This window comes from Eurypyga helias, unplaced genomic scaffold (genome assembly GCF_000690775.1).
Source record: "Eurypyga helias isolate BGI_N326 unplaced genomic scaffold, ASM69077v1 scaffold18945, whole genome shotgun sequence".
Classification (NCBI taxonomy): Eukaryota; Metazoa; Chordata; class Aves; order Eurypygiformes; family Eurypygidae; genus Eurypyga; species Eurypyga helias.
In genome coordinates, this window is record NW_010252250.1 from 306 (window position 1) to 17024 (window position 16719).

General features: G+C 44.5%; 1 protein-coding gene across 1 annotated transcript in view; it reads left to right on the top strand.

Annotated features, from left to right (window-relative positions):
- FRZB (frizzled-related protein) overlaps positions 1-16637 on the top strand; it is a 16888-nt gene extending 251 nt beyond the window's left edge. Inside the window, exons 2-6 of the mRNA XM_010152309.1 lie at positions 7389-7452; positions 12158-12223; positions 14244-14448; positions 14687-14750; positions 16357-16637. Of these exons, the coding sequence (XP_010150611.1) occupies positions 7389-7452; positions 12158-12223; positions 14244-14448; positions 14687-14750; positions 16357-16467 (510 nt within the window). The 3' untranslated portion in view covers positions 16468-16637. The remainder of the gene's footprint in view (positions 1-7388; positions 7453-12157; positions 12224-14243; positions 14449-14686; positions 14751-16356) is intronic.
- Positions 16638-16719: the final 82 nt, after the last annotated feature.

Here is a 16719-nt window from a genome sequence, read left to right on the forward strand (position 1 = left end):
CTCGGCTGCCTTCGGGCCGGAGCAGGGCACAGCTCCAACACGGTGAGCACCCCCGAAAGATTGAATCGGAGGAGCTGTGGAACAGGAAACTAAAGCAAGCCGGAGGGTGGTGATCACGAGCGAGCTTTGACCTTTACGAAATGACCGCGGTTCCTCTCTTCCTCGAGGAAAGCTTTTTCTGGTGGTGGAACCAAGCTGCAGAGTTGCAGTGTCGGTGAGTCTGCCAGGCTTCTCCATCCCGGAGCAGGGGAGCTGAGCCGGGACAGGGGGGCAGCCAAACAAGGTCAGAGGCTGAGGGAGAGCAGCCCCCATGTGCCCTGTCTGGGTCCTTCGGTGCCTGGAGCTGCCACGCCGGGAACTTGCTGCTGGAAGCGGATCCCGCCTCTCCATCCTCCCCCAGCAGTGGCCTGTGAATGAAAAGGGGTTTTTCTCGTGCTGTGCTCAGCACAGTATTTGACTGTTTCTGTCCCATTACCAAATGCTTTATGTATCCCCCTGCCAGCAGTGCCAAACACTGTAATTCCTGTTTTCTTCTCCTAATGAAATCTCATGCTTCGGTTTCCTGACCGTGCTCCCCAGCTCAGCCTTCCCAGGTAAGCTGCTCTCTCCACCCCTCCCCATTAATTTCTAGGACAGACTAATCCCGCTCCTTCTCCGACTCCACCGAATTACCCTCTCCACCTCATGAAATCTCAGCCCAGGGACTGTACCCTGACCTCTCCAGTTGTTGCTGTTCCTCTCTAACCCTTCTGATTGCTCCCCTCTCGCCTTTCCCGCCGCTGTTCCCAACCATCTGGTTTTGCCTGCAGCTCCCTTGCTCCGTCTGCTCTCCGGGGGCTGCGGACCTGCTGGGATGGTTTGGGGAAGCGTGGCTGTGAACACCATGCTGTGTTCTCTGCAGCATTTGGGGTGCTTTCAACGCCGCCTTAAAAACGGCTCCAGCCGGAGCGAGGCTTGGCAGGTCTGCAGTGATTTGAAAGCAATCACGCTCGGATCTGGAGGGAGGAAGTTTGGCTAAAATTGCCCCTGAGTTACCTATTTCTGAGGACTTCGGCAGTACAATAACCTCTTTGAGGGATTCCAGGGCTGGATCCATGAAAACTCTCTTTCAGTGAATGAGAACCTGATGACATTCTCATTTCTGGGCTGAAAATTTTGAACTGATGCATTATGCACCAGACTGAAAGAATCCTTCTTGAGGGAATAAAACTGCTCCTTTAGAAAGCGGAGTGAAGGATTCCTGTTCTAGGAAGAGGTGAGGTGAACACTTCCAAATTCAATTCTCCAAATAAAGGATCGCAGCCAAGTAGAAGACACGAATCACCAACTGCCTAATGGGGAGCGTGCAGAATACTTGCTCTTATTTCACCTCCTAAGGACTCCTGTCCCTTGTGCTGTCCATCAGCTACATCTAAGAGAGCAGGCAGGAATACAAACCCACTTTTCCATGGGCTTCTGTTGTAGAAGAGTGGGGTTTTTTATTCTCCAGAAGCGAAATCTTGATTTTTGTTTCATTTTTTGCAAGCTGCAAAGTAAAGGGATTCTACTGCTTCCTTTCCTCTTGCGATCTCTGCATTTTTACTGGTGGGGGTTAATGCATTTGTCTAGTCCCTTCCCTAAGGCAGCAGCCTGAAGAGTGGCACGATCAGATGTTTGTCCTTAGCAGAGCAGGAACAGGGTGCAGAAAGCCCGATTCCCATTCCTTTTCCAGTATTGGACCGTGCACCTTCCTTACGAGCGTGCGGCTCAGTGGGGTGCAAGGGCTCTTCTGACCCTCAGGGCACACTTTCTTCGCATTGAGTCGCCCGCAGGAGGCTGCAGCGGGTTAACATCATGCTGGATCAGTTATTGTCTGCTCTTCTGCAGAAGAACAAGAGCTTGGATGGACACTTGCAAAAATTCCGCGTCGCCACTGAAGCAGTTGGTTGTGACTCTCATTTCAGTGGTGCCAAGCTGAAGATCATTTGAAGTTCACTTGACTTGTGGGTTTTTTCCCTCATGCCCAGCAGACTGTGGCTGTTGCAATATGTGGAGAAACCACGGCTGGTAGAATCTCTGGCAAATCCCAGTAAGCAACTCACTTTCACAATTCCATACGAGCTGTCTGGCGTGCGCAGGGGGTTCCGTTCACGTGCTCCGTATATCTTGGTCTCCCTCCTTCATTCCAGGTCCTATCAAATCTTCGGTCTGTGAAGCAGGAAGAAGTGCAGCTAGACAAAAACCTGTCTTGAATCTAAAATTTCAGTAGCGGGACCTGCCTTTCATTTTACGCGTGACAAACGACCAGCCTGACCGCAGTCATTGCTGGTGCTGGGATGCTGCCTCGGAAAAGCACTGCAGCGTGTGTTCTTGGCTGCTACTGTCTAGCAGACTGTTTATGTCTCAAGTGACATGTTTATTCCTGTTTTGAAGAGGGAACTGGCAATAACGAGAGAGCAGGATGATGGGTACCATGTGTATCGAAGGACAGATCCGTCGGTTGGATTTCTGTCTCATCATATCTTACTGAGAGAGAAAAATAGCTTGAAGGCATGTTGGGTTGTTAAGGAGACGTTGGAAAAAAGGGAAGCATCGGCACAAGTTATCAACCAACCGCATGTCATTAATGTCCGAAGCGTTTTGGGTGGTTATCATAAGATGGCTGAGGAGAACTCTGAATCTCTTTAAAAAAACAACCAAACCACCTCTGAAACATTAAAGAAAAATCGAGATTATTCAAGTGATGGAGTCGTATTTTCTTAAATGAACCCATGATTTCTCCCTGTAGGCTGAGTCCTCCGTACCTGCCTGTCTGCCTAGATGAATCCATAGTAATCCCACATGCGAATTTGGCCTTGTGTGCTTAAAAGAAAAGTGAACAAGCCGTTTCCCATGCTTGTTTTTCATCTGTTATTAACTTCATTTCCAAAACAGTGGATTCCAAACTCCAGATCCAATTTGCTCTGACTCAGACTTTGCATAGCTCTGCTTACGGCAGCCGAAACGCACGGCGGTGTTCGGAGGGTGTTTCAGACTGTATCGAGGACGAGCCGCCGTGCCCAGGTTGTCATTTGAAAGTCGAGAATTGTTTTAGGTGTTCGCTCAAAACTCATTTCTCAGCTTAAAGACCAAAATCATTACCAGCTTCAAGCCTTAAAGAAGACAAGAAAAGCAGGGAGGAGTATTTAAACTTTATTAATGATGATGGTATTGATGGTGTTACACCATCACCTGTTGGTCTGCCTTTGTAGGCTGAGTGCCCTAGAATGGCTTTTACGGTCTAAGCATCAAGTCAAGACGTTAAACATCCTTAAAATCCATCAGGATTTGTTACCTGGAATAATTCATGATGTAGAGTGGCCTCACGGCGACTTGGAGTTCAAGTGGTCTGTAGTAAATTTTAACTAGGATCAATTTTCACATTACGTTGCATGTCTTTGCATTCAGAGTGGCAAAGATCCTCTCTGTGTGAAGAGGCGAGGGGGATTACAAGGTCTGATTTCATGCATTTTTGGAAGGGTTTCTTAATCAATGGGACTCACAGATGTCTATGAGAAGTGTCCAAGCAGCAACCGCTCGCTGTGGTTTTGTTCTTTGGGATGGCTTCAGTAGTAGCTGGGCCATGTTCTTTAATTGCACTGACAGTGAGGATCGTCTTACTTTTGGCTCTTTCTCTTTTTTTTTTTTTTTAATTTAAACCACGATATAAGGAAGATGTTTGCTCAAAACTAAGTTTTACCAAGTTGTTTCCTTTTCCCAAACCTCTCACACAAATCTCTGGTCCCAGTATTGTTATTTTCTACACTTACTATTCAAGTGGCTTTTATTCAGCTCTCCTTGTTAGTGATTTTTGGTTTTTTTTTTAAGACACCATCCCTCTGAAAAGCGATGAATTAAAATGGCTTATTGGAAAAATCAGTTTGGATGTTTTCCCCTGCTCTTAAACAAAATTTAATAGGAAGCCTCTGGATAATATTTCCTCTTTGGCAATCCTGCTAATCATCTCTGGCGGATAATTCTTTCAAAAAGATTGTTTTGCGTAGAGAAACCATGGCAGAGTGGTCGCCTCTGAAGAGAAGTGGAACAATAGGAAGTCAGCTATTTATTTTTTAAAATAGCTTTCTCACCCCTCCCCAGTCTTCATTACGGCTGGAGGTCTAAGCAGTGTGCTTCTGATGGAGAGGGGTCTCTGCCCTCAAACTTCTGGTGTCGGGATGGGATTTCGTGGTTGCTCACGCCCACCTAAGATCTTGCGCGTGGCTGGTGGCGGGGCTGGCCCAGACCCTTTTTCCTGTCGCTTCCCCAGAAGATGAGAAGGGACCGAGCAGTATGAGCTTGACTGGGGGAAGGATCAGGGAGATGTGAAGCCTTTCCCAAGACGTGTCGCACAGTGGCGGAGGTCTTCAGTCCCCTCCACAAGACCGTGCTCTCTCCGTCAGCAGACACTGCTCATCGTGAGTGAGCATGAGTGCCCCAGGAAAGACAGGCCTCAAGGCAAGGTCAGTGCTTGCCTGGCCCAAGCTGTCACGGGAGGCGTTTCCATTAATAGCTGCTGTGCACACCACCTCCGAATTACTCTTGTTGCACGTCCGGCTGCTTCGTAAGATACCTGCAACCTCTCGTTTGGGGTAGGATGAATGACCTGGCAAATGAACACAGAATGAGGAAATGGGTTGAGGTTGTGGTTCATTGTAGTTTGGTAAAAATAAAGTAAGTTGTGTACGTAGGAGTGGAAGGGAACAGCTGGTGGAAAGCAGTTTAGGTCTGTGTTTGTTTGCAGGACCCGGTTTATATTGGAGTGTTTAGCAGCCCCCCTTGCATCGGGGTAGGTTGGAAGGGCAGTCCCTCAGCCGGTACATGTGGGCATCGTACTGCCGAGTGTGGTCAGGAAAGGCTGCGAACCCCTTACTGAGCTCTGGTTTATGTTGAGTTGTAACTCCAGAGTCAGTTGGGCTTGGTTTGCTCAAACACTATGAAACCATGACTGCTTGGATCAGCCCTTGGTTAGGAACGGAGTGTGCACTTCAGGGCTTCTTTTTCCTTCCCTATTCCCTCCGTGGATGTGAATAAGCATTTAACCTCATACTTCCCTTGCCTCCTCTGCTGATGACTATTTTTCTGCCCCCCAGTAACAGTTCTGTTGTGCTTTGGTGGTGTGAATGAACCACCCCTTTGTTCATAACTCAAGTACCTGTTTTGGTAGGAACTGTAGCTTGCTGGGCCACACAAAGCACCAGAAAGGGTTGCTTTGGCCATGCAAAGCCAGCCAGCCTTGAAGGCAACCAAAGTTGGCCAAGGCAACTGGAGAAGTTGGCTAAGGCTACCGAACAAGATGGCCAGTGAATCTGGGGAGGCTTTTCTGCATGCCCAGAGGCTCGTGGAACATCTCAGGCCAGTCTTAGGCACAGGGAGGGGTAGAGCCACCTCTCCGTGGTTGGGGGCTGGGAGGTTTTGCAGACTTCTGTCTGCAGTGGGAGCAAGATGGGAGGATCATCAGACCATAGACCCGAGCGCTCTCTGTGCTGTTACCGCATCAGAAGGAAGGGCAGGGTCAGAACAAAGCACTGGCTAAACAAACAAGACAGCAGAGAGCTGGCCCAGGAAAATGAGAATGAGAAGAAATGTGGTCATCCTCTTACTTAACCACTTGCAAGAGGAAGACCATTTTAATTCTGCTTTCATCATGTCCTGGAATACATGAAAGCACTTCATACAGTGTAACATGAAATTAAATTTGATGAAGACTCTTTTTTTACCATATACTCTTGTTAGAGGTCTCTAATGATCTCTAATTACCACCTAATAAAAACAGCTTTCTTAAAAAAATTGAGAGTAACTCAGGTGAATAATCAAAGTTAAACACGTAAGTAAGAATTAGCATGTGTAATTGGACTCGGTACAAGGCAGAATGGAGAAGCTTTTGCATCTGCTGTGGAAGTGTATGGTGACTGATGACCAACCGAAACTGCACAGAAAAACCCCAATGAAAACGTTGGGTTTGCTCTGTAAACTAAGATACTGCAGTAGTTGGAAACTTTCTTTGGAAGAAAATGGGTGTGATTTTTACTAGCAATACTGGATGTAAAAGGGCACATATTCAATCCTCCTGTGCAATTTTCGAAGTCTCAGTTTTGTGAAGATACTGTGTTAGTAAGGGAATTAGTTGTTTTTCGGATTTACTCTTGCCCTGACTCTCATTTAGCCATATCCCCGTTTATGTAAAGGAAGTTTCATGTTGCTATAAGAAGTACAGATACACCTTTTTTTAAAGGAGGATGGCCAAATTAGAGGATTAACTCAGTAATACTAGATCTCTTGTAAAGAGGTATTTTAAATACATGATTAAAGAACTTGTGATGAAATAATGGTCCCAGCCCTTAAAATTTAGTCCACAGGCCTAAACCCTTCACCTATACCAAGCATCATCAGTGTCATGGGCTGTATTACAGCCAGATCCTTACAGCTTCAGCTGCGAGAGAGGAGCTTTTGTGACACGGCCTCGTGTTCATTTGTCCTCTGTTGAGTAAGTGGTGTTGTATCCATGATCATGTAAGAAAGGTGATGTTTGTAGCATACCGGCTTCCAGCGTAGAGAAGGCTGTGTAAACATTTAGTTGTGCAAACTTAAAGAAGGGCTTTTTATTTGAAAGCTCCTTTGTTTTTCCATTTTGTGTGTCATTCTAATAAAGTGTATTGCCTCTCTCCCAAGTCTTGTTTCTCTTGCATTTATTTTTTTCCATAACTTGGATAACATCATACGCATTATTTTGCATGATTAAGTATATGTATGTCTATTAAATTGTGTGGTTTAATAAACAACAGTTTGAAATTATGCATTTTATTGATGTGGGACACATTCTACTTACGAATGTGTCTAAAAGCAGTTGTTTGGGCGTAGTGCCTTTTTTTCCTTCTGTTCCTTATCTGTCCTTCAAAATAATCAGTATGTTTTTAAGCTGAGGGGAAGGAGAAGGTCCGAAACATTTGTTTTGGCATTTGCTTCAAAGGTATGATTGTGGTTGGTTGGTTTGATTTCCTCAGTAACCAAAAAAACAAACCAAAAGTAATTTCTCCTTCATCATTTAATTAAATGCAAACAGTACATGTACTTTTTGTAGATCCTCTGAGGTCATGTCATAAATTTCCATCCTCGTCCTAAACCTGCCAGCCTGTGCACCAATAGAAATGGGATATTTAATCTGCTTCTCCACTTAACATGATGTACTGGATTTGGGTGAAGTCCAGATAAGAAATTGTGTCAACTTGAACAGGCTGGCCTGTAGAATATTGCAATTTGTTTATTCATTATTAAATTTTAATATACTAAATATTAGAGAAAGAGAAAACATTGTAATGTGGGTGTATTGAAATAATCCAATATTAAAAATACTAACATTTCTTTACATATTTTATGAATCCATGCCAGATTTCCCTATGGATTCTAATAACGGCAACTGTAGAGGCGCCGGCATTGGTAAGTACACTTTTATAAAACTGTATAATAAGCAGTAGTCTTTCAAATCATTTTAATATTTGACTAAGTAAGAGGGCTGCTAAGTGATGTTCACATACTCTGTCTTGCCTGGGAATCCTGTGTATTGTGCTTTCGTATCCCGTGGGCAGGTGGGGTTTGGGGCCAGTCAGCCTGTGTAGTGTACAACTCGGTGAACTCTTCAGCACGTCTTCTGGTGCTCGTCTCTTCTGCTTTTGTCAGGGCAAAATTTCCACTAGATCAGAAGGGCTGTGATGATTTAGAATCATAGAATCATAGAATGGTTTGGGTCGGAAGGGACCTTAAAGATCATCCAGTTCCACCCCCCCTGCCATGGGCAGGGACACCTTGCACTAGACCAGGTTGCTCCAAGCCTCATCCAGCCTGGCCTTGGACACTTCCAGGGAGGGGGCATCCACAGCTTCTCTGGGCAACCTGTGCCAGTGCCTCACCACCCTCTCTGTGAAGAATTTCTTCCTGATATCTAATCTAAACCTCCCCACTTTCAATTTGTCCCCATTACCCCTTGTCCTATCACTACAGGCTCTTGTCAAAAGTCCTCTCCCAGTACCCTTGTAGGCCCCTTCAGATACTGGAAAGCTGCAATGAGGTCTCCTCGGAGCCTCCTCTTCTCCAGGCTGAACAAGCCCAATTCTTGCAGCCTTTCATCATAGCAGAGGTGCTCCAGCCCTCTGAGCATCTTCATGGCCTCCTCTGGACTCGCTCCAAGTGGTCAATATCCTTCTGATATTGAAGGATATTGAACTTTCATCAGAAGTTCTCTCTTTATCCGTGATAATGATCACTACATGGATTTTCAGTGGACAAAACCGGTGAAGATAATGGTTCATTCTGACTTCAGAGATTGCAGTATGAATTCTGACCTCTTTGTAGATAACGGCAACACTCCTGTTAACCTGAGGCGATCGAGGCTGAGACCTTCTGAGACTGGTTTTATTCCCTTTCGCTTTCATTTTTGGTTTGGTTTGGTTGTGCTGGTACTGAGTAAAACCCCTTGAGTGTTACCACTAGTCATAGGCAATGCAGAGAAGCAAAGCCCAGACTGGTAGCAAATAGGTGTCAGAAATGTGAATTTGTTGCTCAAGCAAGCTGATGACTCTAAGTTTCCTTGAATTTTATTACCATTCCTTCAGAAGTTTTCCTCTTAGGCCGTTGTGAAAAAGATGACGCTTGGAAACCTAGTGTTGGCCATCGTGTCTTTCCTTCTCCAGAGTTGTTGGCCAGCACTGGTGCTTAGTTTACTAGATAAATACCTAAGTATGGTTGAGGAGCATAAAATTAGATGGCAAGTTTTGATTAACTTCAGCATTAATCTCTGTGACTGAATCGTAAAAAGAAATTGGTAGTGCCCATTTTAGAATGCAGATTTAAAATGTTATCAGTAGGTCCCAGTGTGAAAGTAGCTATGTAGGTGCAAAACGTTATTTAAACTGCAGTGCCCATCCTTCAGAAAGCCAGCTACAATTAGAAAAACCTGATAAAAGTAAGCCCCTTAACAAACTTCACTTTAAATTGCCTTTCACGCATCTGAAAGATCTTTTAAGTATTTTTATTGTTAATGTTAGTATATTTTTAGTTTTAAGCCATGTTCAGTTGCATGGCATTGAAAAAGTGTGGATTTCATGCTCTGTGGTGATTATGTGAGGGGCATAAAAGCTACACTTTGAGTATGAAAGTAAAGTGGGTGCCTTGAACATCACCTTATATCAAAAATACGAAACATACCTTTAGCACTGCCTGTCCTCAGGGATGCAGACTGCCTGTAATACCAGTAAGCAACCCTGCAGTGGAAGAGGGTAAAATTCAGTTATACTGTTGCTGTCGTGATGCATTTCAACTAGCAAAAGCAAAATGAGACCTAAAAAAAAAATCCCATCCAAAAAACGGGGTGAAGATGTGCAGCAAAAGAGCTGGTGAAAAGGAAGGGTGATGTTTTTATCATTGCTTTTGGCTGTAGAAACACAGTTTCTGGTTCCGTGTGCCACACTGGTTTCAACTGACAAACACGGTTTAAGCACCTAAAAGACTGTGTTTTGCAATGGCTTTATTTATATGTTCTGTAAAGTAAATTTGTAATCGATGTTTTTTAAAATACCCTGGATTCGGCCCTGGAGCATATCGCATGTCCTGCTGCGTGCAGTGAGTGGTACTTGTGGGTTAAGGTGTCCCTGCCCATGGCAGGGGGGTTGGAACTAGATGATCTTTAAGGTCCCTTCCAACCCTAACCATTCTATGATTCTATGATTTTATCCCTGGCAAAACCTTCCCTTGGAGTCTGCATGTTTGTTTTCTTTGAGGGGGGAGCTTTTTTATCTCTCTTGGCAGTAAACTGCATTGCTGTCTGCTTTATCTAATGCTTTTCAAGTCACTTAGAAATTTTTCCAGAGTTGTTTTTTTTTTTTTTTTAAATCAATTTATCAGGGAAGCATTTGCCAGGTTTGAGTGCTCGTACCGATCAGTATTACAGCCAGGTTTTTGGTTGTGTGTGTGCATCGAGGGTGGGGAGGCACTGGGACAGGTTGCCCAGAGAAGCTGTGGATGCCCCATCCCTGGAAGTGTCCAAGGCCACGCTGGATGAGGCTTGGAGCAACCTGGTCTAGTGGAGGGTGTCCCTGCCCATGCCAGGGGTGTTGGAACTGGGTGGGCTTTAAGGCCCTTTCCAACCCAAACCATTCCATGATTCTATGATTCTGTATATATTGAAGACGGTATGTTTTTTGGTAGCGATCCATGGGGAAAAAAAGAATATTTAAAGGCAAAACTAGCTGACATCTCAGTCAAAACCAGTGTGAGCCTCTGCTGCCTGTCTCAGTGCTTGGGTTATGACGTTGCTGTGGTCAGAGGAGACTGTCGTGTCAGATGGGACTTTTCCTCAGCATCAAGAGATGCAGTGCATTTTTATGGCCACCTTTTACGAGCCACCTCCCCTGGGGAGAGCTCAACATTGCCAGAAACATGCTTCAGTCCAGTATGTGTTCTGTAGGAGTGACGTTGTCCTTCGACAGTCACTGTAACAGGGACTGGGAGAGAGGAGTGAGTTCTAGCTCTGTGACTGACTTTATAACTGATCTTGGCAAGTGACTCTGTGTCAGCTTTTCTATCTCTGGCGAGTAGTTAGGAATAACAGTGTGTTTTGTGCAGTTCTTTGAAATGTGAATCTGAAAAGCACTTGGGCGACAGGGAGGTATCCTTCACTAAGCGCATGGTCACGTCCTTAATTTGTTTCTAGATCAAGACTAATAAACTCTATTCCTCAAATTATTAAAATAAGATAATCCCATACCATCTTAAAACTGAGGGAAATGGAAGGCTCTGTATTCTGGTCTTATAATTTAGACTATTTTATTCTACTTGTGCCGCAGAGCAAAGTACCGTAGAGCAGGAGAACATTCAAGTGTGTGACTTGTTGGGCTTGAACGCTGAGATGCCTGCGTGAGGGTGGGTCACAGGAGCACATCTTTCACGGCCTGTTAGGAGGCAGCTGATAAAATGGGCCGTGATTTGGCCTAAGGTATGCATGAGCTCCCACAGGCAGACGGGAAGCCAAAAATCACTTCCCCTCTCTGCCTTTATTATTTTAACACAGTCTCATACAAAAGCTGAAGTCTGTAGGACTCTGTATGTAGATTTCTGAGGATGTGTTTGAAATTCAAGGAAACAATATACTCTTCTCTTGAAATGTTCTCCTCTTTCCTGTATTTTTCTTGTATTTTCAACAAAAAAATTCTTTCAATAGAAAATAAATAATGATTTGAGAAGTCCCTAACCATATGATTCCATATCTTTTTTTCTTTTTTTAATATGCAGAAATCTTGACTAGCAAATAAAAGCTCTTTCTTCAGACTTCTCATGTTGGATTTAACTAAATCTCTAGCTTACATGCATTGGCATTTTAGAAGGACGGTGTATAGAAATAGGCTGCGTTAAGTCTGCTTCCGCTTCATCGCCAACTCCAGTGTCAAACAGATGACCGTGTGTAGATAATGCTGGGACCCCCACCAAACGCCACGTAGACACTGGCTTGAAACAAGTAAATGTTTGCATTGGAACAACCAGCCATGGAATATTGGTGGCGTTAATGAACGTATGGGTCTGGAGCTCCAGCGTTAGCACTCCCCGGGCACTAATGAAAACGCTTTTACCTCCGTTATTGTTCCCAGTATTGTTCCTAACCTGAGGTCCTGGATCATAATAAAACTGTAAAATTTAAAGAGAAATTGAGAGGGAGTCTGGGACAGGATGAAGGGTAACACCAACACCCGCAGGAGTCAAGTGAAGCCATTCAGCCTCTGAAACTCAATCTCTCTTAAACCCGCCAGGAGAGATGTGATTGAGGTTGCATTTTGTCAGGACCGTCCCAGCAGCCTTCAGAGCGGGGACCCACGTGCTGCTTGGTCCCATCACCCTCCGACATGCTTCATCTGTAGAAATCATAGACATCTTCAGGCATAGAGGGGCTGTACCACTCTAAGAAATTTTATGGAGCAGCTCCAAAGAGTAACTGTAGGTTGGGAATTAGCTACAGAAGTCATGCTCCACATTACACTTGCCTGTAATAAACAAGTCGATGCGTGCAGTTTTCGTTCGGCGTGAGCTCGGGCTTGCGGGGAGATTGTCGCTGAACACGTGCTCTTTTCCTTCTAAGCCAAACTTTCCGTTTTTACAGAGCGCTGCAAGTGCAAGCCTATAAAAGCTACCCAGAAGACGTATCTACGCAACAATTACAACTACGGTAAGAACAGCTGCATGGCCCGCTCCCAGCGTTTTTAAGGCTACAGGAAGGGGAAGATTTTCGTTAAAAAAGCCTATGGTCTCAATTACTGATGGTCAATCCAGTGGTACATACTCCAGCAGAAGGAAGATGCGGCCTGAAACGTTTCCAGATTAGAAGGACGGAGGGGATTAGCTTAATATGTTAGTAAAAGAGTGTCTGTTGATGTTGAGGGTTATTTCAGTGTCAGCGGGGTTCGTGCACTTGTTCAGTGTGGCAGTGGTGTGACAAAAAGGACGTCGTGGGCTGCTGTGCCTGAACTACCTCTTTGATTTCCAGCTCCCGTAGGCTGGGCTTTTGCAGGAAAGGATGTTTTTGCTAACTTCCCTGCCTGCAAACTCACCGTGGGACCTCACGGGCATACTGGGTTCTTCCCTTCTCGCGCGTTGAAGCCAGCAGCACGCATCTTGCCAGCTGTGTTAGTAACACCTGTAAATGCGCGCAGTGTCCGTATGACGTCGTCTTTTGTCCAGATTGTCCCGGTCTTCAGGCATATCACAGGCCCAGGCTGCTATTTTTGCTTCATACTGTTTGTTTTAAGCAAATGGGGCTGATGAAGGCAGTGAATACGTATCACAGGAATTTTAACAGTGGGGCCCATCCTTTTTCCCATTAATCATGGGAATAGCCTTAGGCTCTGAACTTAAAAACTTGATTTTGAATGGTAGCGATTGCGTCATATTTATTAAGATTATGCATTTAAACAACTATTGTCAGATAAGCTTCTTTTCAAAATAGATCCTATTAAAAGCTAAAAAATTAGAACTGTATTTAAACATTGTTATTTTTTAGGCGACCACTTGATTTTATGTTGTTTTGGTGGATTTGTTTGGAAAATGATTACAGAGTGGCTATTCTTTAGCGGGTGCCTGCGCACGGCTGAGAGTCGCAAGGCATGGTGTTACCCATCTTTTCCAGCTTTTGAAATTAAAGAGATTTCAAAAGGCATTTGAAATAACTCCAAACTAAAGGAAGGTTTTGTTTTGAAATCTGAAAAGGTTTTAAGAAAGTGGATCACTTAGGGTAAATGGTGCATATTAAATGCACAAATGATTAATTGTTGGCAGCTCTATTTAATGTAATAGCTGCAATACGTGCTGATTAATGGTCTTTATGGGCAATGCATGTGAAGAGGGATATGTAAGTCCATGTTTTTCTGTTTTCCTTATTACCTTTTTCACATAGGTTAGAAGAAACTGGGAATCCAGGGAGTCAGCTATTTGTAATGGAAAGGGACTCTTGTTTGCCAGCTGTGAAAGATGTGGCATTCTCTGGAGCATGACCTCTGGATTGGCTTCGCATTTGCATGTGGAATCAGTTCACTGGTCACCGTGAGAGAAATGCAAAGCATTGCCTCTGAAAGGCAACTTCTCGTCCTGTGCAACTTCAGGCAAAAAGAAAGGGCGAAGGAGGAAACAATTAGATGGGTCATCAGGTCAAGATCAGGAACGTTTGGAGTTCATAAAGAGCAGAGCAGATTGGTGCAGGGTCACTGGAGAGAGAATAAAAAAGGGCCTGTCATGCAGCAGAAGTAGCGGTACGAGAAGTTTTAATGCACATTCACGTTTTGTGAAAGGTTGAGAGGGACAAATTAAGTTTGGTCATCTGTACTGCAAGTAGTCAAAGAGGGAGCAGTTAGAGCTCGAGGGAGGAGGAGAGCATACAAGGGTTGAATTAAATAAAGTGGAAAGGGTGAAGAAGAAGAGATGCTGACGTCCAGCATAAACATCCATCCGTCCAACTGGTACGTAACTCCTGCTTGTGACCACACTGCTGTGAGATAGACTGAGTGACCTGGACTCTCACGGTGGAGGATGGAGTAATGAAGGGAAGATACGGGGACAGGGACATTGGTGGAGTTCAGCTAAGCTTGTGATAACGGACCATGCAAAAGACTAATCCCAGGGGTCACCAAGAATGGCTTGGGGGTGACCTGCATTATCTGCTGCCGCTAACTGTGCTCTTTGTGACTTTTTCCCAGTCATTCGGGCTAAAGTGAAGGAGGTGAAGACTAAATGCCACGATGTCACTGCAGTAGTGGAAGTAAAGGAGATCCTAAAATCTTCCCTGGTGAACATCCCAAAGGACACTGTAAACCTTCATACGAACTCCGGCTGCCTGTGCCCACCGCTTAGCACCAATGAAGAGTACATCATTATGGGCTACGAAGATGAGGAGCGCTCCAGGTAACTCTTTCTGCATTGTCCTTGGAGCCTGTTTGTTGTTGGGTGTTCCCCTGCCCTAAAGCTGAACTTCCGAGCCACCAGGAAGGGAGAACTTGGTGTGACTCTCTGTACATCTCCTTAATGGTGTTCGGGGGGGACAAGGCGCTCTGCAGGCACAGAGATGTTAGTCGTGCATGTGTTGGGTGGTATAGCTTGTGCATGCCTGTTGATGGAGCAACTGGTTGTCTCCGCTGTGTAGGTTACTCTTGGTGGAAGGCTCCATAGCTGAGAAATGGAAGGATCGTCTCGGTAAAAAAGTAAAGGTAAGAAAATATATCAGTAAAAGTCAAATATTGTAGAGATTGTGAAACATCTCCCTAATCTTTTCAAAATAAGGGAAGAAAATATACTTGCTGATGCCGGTTATTTAATATCAAGTATCAAAAATTAACTTGTGTTATTTGCTGTATTACTTAGAAATGCAGGGTGAATAAACTAAAGGGGTACATTGAATTACCCCAAAGTACACCAGTGTAGCAGCAATCAACACCTCCATCTCAAAAATGCAAACAGTAGGAGTGTTTTAGCTCCGTAGGCAAACTGTGCAATCTGCAACACGCACCTACTTAACTGGGATTGTGCTGCTCGTTAAAAAAAACAACAGAGGGCTTTACAAATGTTTCCCAGACTAAGAATAATACTTTTCAGCTTTAATGTTCTTTAAATACAGTTCTCTCGCCAAATTGTGTGGATTAGCAACTATTTTAAATTTGCCTTCCTGGCTGAGAGGAGGGAGGTACGTGATAAGACAGTCACATCATAGTGAATTGGAAGCAGTGAGCTCAAATGCAAGCAGTATATGAAAATATATTCTGATATTTTCCAATTTCAATGTATCCTAATGCCTTCCAAGTTCAGGAAGGATTGCCTTTTTGTGTTCCGATGCACCGCAGAGTATTGGCGATTTCAACGTTGTTAGGAGTGTCGTTTTACACAGAATGTTCTGATTTTGACACAATTTCTCAGCCGTGGATTTGACATAATGGTTGTTTGTGTCTATGCAAACCAGTCTCCTCTTCCACCCAGCGCTTTCTTCAGCAGCGTTAATGGTGACTGGCAGGTAAACACTGTTCTGATGGCAGATTTACAGGTTAGCTGTGCACATTTGTCACATTTACAGTGATTACGTGAGTGAAAAGATACGGGCATCTTCATCCAAGTTGTTGTTTGATTTGGCAGAACCTTACGAAAGCCAGTGCCGCAGAGCAAATACCACATTACCGCCGCGGGCTGACTTCTGCTTGGTTCCAGTTCTCGAGTGGCAGTGTCATTGGTCAAGGGTTGTTGCTTATTTCCCGTGGCCTGTGACCGGGGGCTGCCGAGGGACGTGCCACACGGCCACCGGCTTCTCATCGTAAGCTCTTTTTCCAGAAGCATCGTCAGGTGTACCAATTCTATTTATTACATTTTTTGGTACTGTGGTTGCTATTACCTGGAAAAGTAAGCAAACAAACAAACAAAATACATTTTTTTAAGTATCATCGAGGGAGATGATACTTTAAATCAAGGGATTTAAAAAACACTTGACTCATTTTTCATCCTGCTTCACCCCCCAGACTGCACAAACGGCTTCATTTAGATTTTATAAGGTTGGACGCTTTTGTGCTGGAGCCGTTACGCCTTGTATCAGCCCCTTCATTCACAGAGGCTACAAGAAAGCCAGGAAGTGGTTTCTCTATTTAAAGTGACTTTTCCCGATAACCTCACATTCCACCCTTTGAGCCCAATACAGGGAAACTGGGTGGAAACAGTGACGGGCTTTTCTTCTTTTTTTTTTTTTTTTGCTGCTGTTTGTAAACGTGTACAGCTGTTTTACGTAAGACTTACTTCTTCTGTACTCTCTCCTGTAATTTCTCTTTCCATACGCAGCGCTGGGATCAGAAACTCCGCCACCTTGGGAAGGGGAAGGGAGAGCCCGGACACGGCGACTCGGCTCCGAAGCCCAGCAAACCCAGCAGCGCCCGACAAGCACGTAGTTAGATGTGGGGTGCCGTACGTTGGCATGCAGTGGACTATCTACCAAGACTTCACTGTTGGAGCAGCAAAGGAGAAATTGCACTATTGCACGTTATATTCTATTGTTTACTACAAAATAATGTTTTAGCTTATATTAGTTTTTATTCTCCCTCTCATTTCCTGCCTTTTTTATTTTTTGGATGTGTGTAAATTCTGGAAATTTTCTTCTTTTTTTTCCCCCTGTTACTAAGAACTGTAGAAAACTGCCCTTATGAG